This window comes from Parasteatoda tepidariorum, chromosome 8, assembly GCF_043381705.1.
Source record: "Parasteatoda tepidariorum isolate YZ-2023 chromosome 8, CAS_Ptep_4.0, whole genome shotgun sequence".
NCBI lineage: Eukaryota > Metazoa > Arthropoda > Arachnida > Araneae > Theridiidae > Parasteatoda > Parasteatoda tepidariorum.
The window spans coordinates 80,551,189-80,561,138 of NC_092211.1; the positions used below are offsets into that span (position 1 = coordinate 80,551,189).

At 29.3% G+C, this 9,950-nt stretch overlaps 1 protein-coding gene across 1 annotated transcript in view; it reads right to left on the reverse strand.

Moving 5' to 3' along the window:
- Positions 1-7,278: 7,278 nt before the first annotated feature.
- Positions 7,279-9,950, reverse strand: part of LOC122273991 (zinc finger protein 271-like) — a 6,320-nt gene continuing 3,648 nt past the window's right edge. The window contains exon 2 of the mRNA XM_071183938.1: positions 7,279-8,757. Within this exon, the coding sequence (XP_071040039.1) occupies positions 7,279-8,757 (1,479 nt within the window). The remainder of the gene's footprint in view (positions 8,758-9,950) is intronic.

Here is a 9,950-nt window from a genome sequence, read left to right on the forward strand (position 1 = left end):
TTTTTTTTAATCAGTTTTTTTAAAATCGAACCTGATGCTGTGAAGATAAGGAGTTTTGTTTTCCATAGATACTATTTTAGTAAAATACAGATTATATAATACTAAAACGTCACAACAAAAAAGTTAATCGTTTTAAATTAAACATATTGTAATTTTAATCTACATAGTAAAATATAGATGCTTTAAAAATTATTGCACAAATCACTTAAAATATTAAAATAATTTCACAATATAAATGGCTGCTTGTACCCTGAAAAAGCGAAGAAATATCTTAACAAAACTATTTACTTTCTAGCTTATTTTCTAGAATAATAGTAAAATATACCTGCCTACCCAAACTTATTAAATATTAATAATCAAAAAATTCTACAAGCTTTGGTAATAACAAATAATTTAATTTTAAACAAGCTAGAACGGTTTTGTTCGGTTTTTCCAGGGTACAAACAGGCATGAATATTTCAAAAACTAATTTTTATTTTCTCAAATAACGTAATTTTGGCGATTGTCTGCATTCCACAGCATTCGTTTTTTGAATATCGTGTTGACGATGTCGGTTGACATAGTACAACGTTTGTAAATGCAGAGAGATGTCGATCGACGTTTCTACAATACCGTACAATATTGGTTTGCAATATTGAATATACGACATAAAAGGGGTCCATTTTTATATAGTACAATATTTCGCTACGATATTGTACACTGTTCAAAGCTACGTTTTTACGATATCGTTTTTGTGAATTGTGCTACTTGGGGAGCCAACGCTTTAGTTTATTCAATTTTTCTTACCGAGAAGAATTTGTTTCTAAAGAAGAAAATTTACTCTCGGTATTGCAGTAGATTTTAAAGTCATTCTGACTGGCAATCAAAGCAAACGATTTCTCATAATCTTCTTTCAAGAAATGTTTACTGCATATTCGTGCATATTTTATATTAACTGGGTCATTTGGTTTGCAACATAGAAGCCATTCTTACATAGTTGTTTATTTACTTTAGGGAACGCGTGAAAAATTATATTTTTCTCTTTTGTTTTCTATCAGAATGTTTGCAAATTAAAGTCTCGCAAACTGGAAGTTCGTTAATAATTATCTGAAACGTATTTTCTCTGAATAAACATACCTTTTTTTCGACGTATTCAAAGCTTTTTGACCCAAGAAGTTTAAGGGGCAGCCACAATCTGGGCATTGATGGTCACAAAAGTAAAGTCAGTCTCATCAGTATTGTATTTAATTCCCAATAGTGAAATTAATATTAAGGGGTTCACATTTTCATCCGCATTCCTGACTAAACTGTTATAGCCCCTATATTTTGAAGGTGAACAATCTAAATATGTAAAAAGAAACCTATGTTTATCCAGAAAAAGTAAGTTTTTACGTCTGATCGAGTTCTAAATATACGACTTCCTTAAAATTCAATTTTTCAAGAACTATTTAAGATTTTGCTGAAATTTGGTATTTTGCCATGTGAAATTAGATACAAAAAATGTTTTACCTTACAATTGAATTTTTTTCGCCTATTATTAAATAAATATTTACTAAAAGTTACTTTTGCGAGGAACTTTTTTTAGGGAAATGAAATTTACAATTCTGTGCTAAAATTTTCCGATTCGATTAAAAAGTTCTCGAGATATGGCAAAACACGAACAAAATTTTTTTTTAACGTTAAACGGTTCAAACTTTGGAAAGCTATCTCGATCAAATTATTGTGACCATATTTCCCAGATTGAGGCAACGCCCTATACTTTGCGGTACAGAAATCCGTATGCGTCGGGTATGTTTATTCTGAGAAAGTATGTTTTGGTGTGCCTGATTTCGCAACTTAAAATATCGTCTGCACTTTTTAATTAACATATTTGAGCTTACACTTTCGAACCATTAAGTCTTATAACGTGAGACCCGATCATTGGATCAAACGCTAATAAGATAAGCATCAAAACAAATATTGTTTTTCATGTTATTCGTGTTTCCCAGCACACCAGCTGCGTGAAATGCGCATGCGCTAACGACGAAATTTTAACGCTGCAGCCAGGTATAAATAGTGATAAAAAGCCAAATTTTGTAAACCTTTATCCTTAGTACTGGCCGTGAAACTGATTTTCAGCTACGGCTGGGGACTTCTGTTGACTTGATATATATTCCATTTTCTTAAGGATTCCTTTATGTTTATTAATTATTATGATATCTGTTTTGAGACCTTTCTCAGAATTAGGGGAAACTCAATGACTACATGAATTGTACACAAATTCATTATGATGAAAATTTTTGCTTTCACAGAAAAAAAAAACTTGGTTAAAAATGAAAAATTCTGTAAACAGTATTCACTAAACATAGAATTTTATTTATCAAACTTCTTAGAAATGCTTATTTTTTAAAAAAAAATTAGTTTCTTCCCTCTTTTTATTAGGATTAGAAAAAACTATTAACTATTCTACAGAATAACTAAGTAAAAACGAGATTTTTTTTAATGTCTGTTATTTTAAAAGTACACAACTGATGACAATCACATATCTTAATAATAAAGCTCACTCATTATACTTTTTTCATTTCATTATATTTTTTACAGTTGTAATTTTGGTGCTATTAAAAAAAATTCTACAGAATTGAAAAAAATTTAATCAAGTTTACGTTATTTAAATATAAGTGGTTTAAAAAATGGCATTACTCAGAGAAAAAAACCAGAAATATAGATAGAATTCACACATTTTTCAAAAATTGCAAAATATACTTCTTGTGATCATAAATATTTCAAATATTTTATTTAATTCTTACAAATTTATGATATAACTCGCACAGTTTAAATGCTTTTCTTCATTTACTTTGCTATTAATTGATTATAACTAATATGCTTTCACAGTTCAACAAAAGCAGCTACGACAATTTAATAACTGGTTATCCCAATTAATGTAATTGATATGCATTACCAATTAACTCACTGCCATTGCCAATTAAGAATAATATTTGTAAAACTGTTATGGTGATACATTTTATTAAAAAAAACTATCTTTTAAGTAGTTTCATAAAAATATACAATTACTACTAGAATTAATAACACAAAAAAGGGTGCACTTCTGAAAGTATACACACATATTTTCATCTCAAAGATATTTTTTGGAAATCACATATTTTTCAATTATTTTATTCTTCAAATACCTGTTGTGATGTAAATTATTGGGCAGTTAGTATTTTAGGTTTTGCTAAAATCACACTTCATTTTATTTAGAGATTAAATAAATTTAAATACACAAAATCAGGCCTTGAATGTTTACAGTTCCAATTATAGGGATAATATCACGAGTCACAAATTACATATCTACCTCATAATAAATAGTTAGAAAAGAGAATAGCATACTATGGCTCAACAGTTGTATTTATGTAAGAATTATTGAAACTTAAAAAAGTAATGGGAAGGTTTTGCGCATTTATGTAAGTTTCTGTGCATAAAATTTCAAGTAATTTTGTAGGCACTAGCGAAAAAATATCAAACTTATCATAAGAGAAAATAAGAGATTTTACGAAAACCCATAGTTGAAAAATGGTAAAATAGTGGAATGTCATTTTAACTTTGACTACAAATTCATACTTTGACAATATTTATACATTGTACATAGATGCATAAGATATAAAAATATTGTAAATATATGCATGGGACATGCCTAAAGATTTGTAGATAAATAAATTTTGCAGAAATTCATAAGTTAAAAATGATATCATAGTAGAATATCATTTTAACTTTGACTACAAATTCTTACTTTGAAAATATTCATACATTGTACATAGATGTATCAGATATAAAAATATTGTAGATACATGCATGGGACACACATTGGTAAAATGTATATGCTGGTACAAACAACAAGTACTTGTATATGCATGCCTACATGAACATAAACATTTTACATTCAAAAGTGTTTGTATAAAATACATACATTTATAGTGTACAAGTCTATATTGTTTGCACATGCTTTTCATTACATTGTAATGAAAATTTGTAATCATGATTACAAGTAATTTATTACTATTATTGAAAAATGAAATAAATTACATTTTTGCCCTACTTTGATGTATTCAAAAATTAAGATTATTTTTAAACGCAATTAACTGCAATTGTGACTACAAGTAATTGATTACATAGCGGTAATTATTTGTAATCAATTACAGTTTTAATTGACGTCCAACTCTGACATTAGCTCATAGAAGAGGCAATAAATACAATTAATATTTTTGTAAAAAATATACAAAAAAATGTTTTCAATATATATAAACATAATTTTAGCGCAACTAAAATTTTAAATACATTTTTCATCATTCTTTCCGTCTCTTTTTTGCATTCAGAATGAAATTTAGAATTTGATTTCAAGTAAGAATAAAGCAAAAAAAGAGCATGAAAATCTTACACGATGCTGCCTTTAGTGCTAATCAAATGTTTCACAGTAATTTGATTTACAGCATATTTTTGATTTAAAAAAACTATTAATTGCCTAGTCACACAACTATTACAGATATACTGAGAATAGAAAAGTAGATATTTTTGAATTAAAAACATGACTTTAAAACAATAAAAGTTTAAATTTGCTTGTCAACTAAGTTGAATTTTGTACTTAATGTGAAAAACTATGTAAATTATTCACAATAGGTTAATAAGTTTATGTAAGATATCAATGTAAAAAAAAAAAATTTAAAAACATTAGAGCAGTGTTTCCCAAGCTTATGACTTTTATGTACCCTTTCTAAATTTCTTGTTACTCTGTGTACCACTAATAAAAAAATTAATGTATTTTTTATTATAAAAAAATTGCACAAAAGTTAAAAATCGCATCTGGCTGTTGAAACCACTAATTATTAACTGTTAACTCAGCAAAAAATAGCCAATAGAAAAATACGTAATCGTAAATTTTCATGGTTAGCTTTGTTTTTAAATAAAATTGTTTGAAATTTTCGTTTGTTGCAAGATGTTTCGCGTAAGAACGCGTACTACCCGCTCAACTGTTCCCATATCCCTAGGGGAACGCGTACCACACCTTGGGAAACACTGCATTACAGCAATAAAAAATCAATTTTGTTTGCCAACAAAGTTGAATTTTGTACGCAACGTGAAAAACTACTTATATTACACACAATAATTTAAAAGTAAAATAAATTTCTTTAAAAAAAAAACAACAAACAATTGATTTTATTTGCAAAATTACATTAAAAAAACATTCTTTTTATGTATAGAACAAAAATATTTTGCCATTAAATTCTGAAAAACATCTATAAGCATATTTATAAAATTTCTTTAAAGAATTTATATTCTTTATTGTTTTTGCTTTCAAAATAAAATGCATGATTTAAATAAATAAATCAGTTGCAAATATTTTTGATAACGTTCCACTTACAAATATTTAATGTTAAATTGGTTAGTAAAATATAATATATACATTGATTGCATTTTATCAAAGAAATCATTTTCTATGATCAATTATTTTAATTCTTATGTTAAATCGTAAAATATGAATGTAAATTATGAGTTAATATGAAAATGAGTAAATATCAAGTAAAATATGAAAATGTTTTAATTCCATAACCCTGGTAAATGGTAAAATCATGCTCAATAGTTCGAAGGTTACACACTTCAAAAATAAGGAATCAGAAAGAGAAACTTTATATTTCCTTATTTATTTATATAAAAATTAACATTGAGACCTGCTAAACAAAATAACATAAAACAAAAATAATTAATCAAACCAACCTTTACAGGGTGCGTAGCCAAATCTTTGAATCAAAAATAAGCACTTCTTAAAAACTTTTCAAGCACTTTACAAAAATTTTCAAGCACTCAAAAAATTTATATTCAATCAATGATATTATTGAAAAACAAAAACTTTTTATAAACAGTTTTAACGTTAAAAAAAACCCAAAAAGAAACGGGCGTAAATCGAAACAATCAGTACTTTCCCACATCACCGAGTGAATTCAACTTGACCCTGAACTCAGAACAAAAGTACCCTTACCCCCTACGTCAAAAAAAGTATTAGAAGTAAATTAAATAAACAAGAACAAAATTAAAATAAATTAAAAAGAAAAACATTTCATAAGGATCTGACATTCTCTATCCGAATTGGAGCACTCGGGTTTCGGTTTCAAGTATGCGCGCACGTGCAAGTCATAACGTGGGTACGACATGAAGTCCGCGTGAATGATTACGTAGCAAACTCCCCATTTTTCGTGAAATGCATGCGATCCACCAGATATCACTGAAGGGAAGAAAAAAATTATTCGGAAAAAAAAGCACTTTTTAAAAGAGCCAGCTGAAAAAAGCACCTTTAAAAGCTTTTAAAAACGAAATCCCCCAAAAAGCACCTTTAAATACTTTTTACAAACGCTACGCACCCTGCTTTATTACCAATATTAACAGGGGGGAGGCGAATTTTTTTTTAACCCTTGCAGAACAATAAAAGAACTTGATCAGAAAACCAATCTCGAACGTTAACATTTATAAATCTAATATGAAATATAAAAAATGACAAAGGTGGTGGCATTCTTGCTTCTTGAGTGGCTAAATTTCTAATTGGCAATCCTTACTTGTAAATAGGAGGGGTGTTGTATCCTACTTATTACCAAAAGTTATGATGATCCTTAATTTGAATCAGAAACAATATATTTTAATAGTGAAACATGCAGGCATTAGGCATAACAAGAAAACTATGGTTTGCTTTCATACAAAAAGTAGTTAACTTGTTATATAACCTTGAAGATTGAGATTTCTAACTAAAATTAAAATACTCATGAACAGGTTTATTTATCAGGTTATACTATCCTAATGAACATTATACTATTCTTATAAACAGGTTATACTAGCATTTAAACATTATGCGAATAAATTTACAAAAATAAAGTTAGTCAATAGTATGAACAGAACAGTGAGCATACAATTCTTTTATAGAGATAAACTCTAAGAGTAAACAACAAGAGATTCAGGTTTCTCTCAAGTATGAACACGAAAATGCTCCCTCAGAAGACTTCTATGTGAAAATCTCTTGCTACATATACAAGAAAAAGGTTTGTCACCAGTGTGAACACAAATGTGTTCAGTCAACTAACGTCTTTGTATAAAACACTCGTTACATATACTATAAGAAAATCATTTCTCCCCCGTATGAACACGACTGTGTTTGTTCGGATCACTCCTGCTTGAAAAACTCTTATTACATATACAAGAAAAAGGTGCGTCACCAGTGTGAACACGACTGTGTTCAGTCAATTGACGTCTTTGTATAAAACTCGAGTTACATATATAGGAAAATCATTTCTCCCCAGTATGAATATGACTGTGCTTGGTTAGATCATTTCTGTTCGAAAAACTTTTGTTACATATACAACAGGAAAAAGGTTTCTCACCAGTGTGAATACGATTGTGTACAGTCAGATTACTTCTGTGTGAAAAACTTTTAGTACATATACTACAAGAAAATGGTTTCTCACCAGTATGAACACGACTGTGTTTGGTCAGACCTCTCTTGTTTGAAAAACTCTTATTACATATACTACAGGAAAAAGGTTTCTCACCAGTGTGAACGATATTGTGTCTAATCAGACTACTGCTTATTGAAAAACTCTTGTTACATATACTACAAGAAAAAGGTTTCTCACCAGTGTGAATACGATTGTGTACAGTCAGATCACTCCTGTTTAAAAAACTCTTAGTACATATACTACAAGAAAAAGGTTTCTCACCAGTGTGAATACGATTGTGTACAATCATATAACTTCTACTTGAAAAACTCTTATTACATATACTACAGAAAAAAGGTTTCTCACCAGAGTGAATGCTATTGTGTTCAGTCAGACTACTTCTTTTTGAAAAACTCTTATTACATATACTACAGGAAAAAGGTTTCTCACCAGTGTGAACGATATTGTGTGCAGTCAGGTGACATCTTAGTGAAAAACTCTTATTACATATACTACAGGAAAAAGGTTTCTCACCAGAGTGAATGCTATTGTGTCTAATCAGACTACTTCTGTTTGTAAAACTCTTATTACATATACTACAGGAAAAAGGTTTCTCACCAGTGTGACCGATATTGTGTGCAGTCAGACTACTTTTTTGCGCAAAACTCTTGTTACATAAACTACAAGAATAAGGCTTCTCACCAGTGTGAACACTGTGTATTGTCAGTTCACTTCTTTGTGCAAAACTCTTGTTACATAAACTACAAGAAAAAGGTTTCTCACCAGTGTGAACACGATTGTGTCTATTCAGATCACTTCTTTGTAAAAAACTCTTATTACATATACTACAAGAAAAAGGTTTCTCACCAGTGTGAACACGATTGTGTATTGTCAGTTCACTTCTTTGTGCAAAACTCTTGTTACATAAACTACAAGAATTCTCACCAGTGTGAACACGATTGTGTATTGTCAGTTCACTTCTTAGTGCAAAACTCTTGTTACATAAACTACAAGAATAAGGCTTCTCACCAGTGTGAACATGTTTGTGTATAGTCAGTTTACTTCTTCGTGAGAAACTCTTATTACATATATTACAAGAAAAAGGTTTCTCACCAGTATGAACATTACTGTGGCTAGTCAGATTACTTCTGCTTGAAAAACTCTTATTGCATATATTACAGGAAAAAGGCTTTTCACCCATTTGAACACGATAGTGTTTAGTCCTGTCACTTCTACGAGAAAAACTGTTATTGCATATACTACAAGAAAGAGGCTTCACACCAGTATGAACATGACTGTATTCAGTCACATTACTTCTTTGTGAAAAACTCTTATTACGTATATTACAAGAGTGAAGTTATTAACCAGTATAAGTTTGACTGTTACATTACTTTTCTATAAAAACACATATTTTATAAGTAAAACACTTTTCACATAAACATGATGAAGAGTTTTACAGAGAATGTTTGCAAATTTAGACTTTAACACAAACTGTCGAAATAAATTTTGCACCAAAGTTTTAAATGCATTGTCATGAGTACAAGGAAACTCTAAATAATATTTGCAATGATAATGTTCCTCTTTATAGATTAATAATGAAGATTCTCTAATGAATGACGATAATTGTGCCATACGAACAATATCTGTAACAGGTAAACAGTTTATAGAAATTAAGCTTTACATTATTTAAAAACACTTTTTACCATTTATTGCTATGAAATATTTTCCATCATACATTGCCTATGTCTTTTCACCAAACATTGTGCTAGTATCTCAGTAGAATATCCATTTAAGATGATAAATGATATACAAATTTAGTACACATTTTTACATATTCAGATAACGGATTTCCTAACTCATCTACATCAATGCTTCGATTGGTTAGTTTGAATGATTGACTGAATGAGTGTTGTATAATGAGACGAGATCTTTTTTTCAGCGTATAGCTTACTATATTCATTAATAAGGCTTTCCTTGAGGCTAAATAGATAGCAGATTCCATACAATGAATGGCTGTCTTTATGCGTGATTGCAGCACTCAAAGACGCCATCTGGGGAGAAGACCGGAACCATGCCTTTTGCCCTTCACTCTCTCTTCAGTTGTACAGTCACTCGAAAAAACACCTGAACCCCAAACCTCGCACAAGTTTCTAGAGCAGGGATCGCCAAACTTTTTTGATCATCGACCCCTATATAATTTTTCGAAATCTCCATCGACCCCACAAAAGTAATTTTCTGTTAATTAAAATAAAACTCTATTAGATACTGTGTTTGTACATTTATTTTATGATTTTAAACACTTATTAAAGTAATAGTACATTGTGTAACAATAGTTTTATGAAAAATAAATTAATATTGAAATTTAAATACCTTATTATTAAATAATAAGTAATTATGCATAAGTAGATATAATAAGTAAAGTAACTAAGGTGCTTCTTGATCAATGAGATGGGTGTGCCTGGTGTTTTTTTTTTAGGTTCACTATATTGGGTTCAAAATTGGTCAATTTTAATTTTCGTCAAA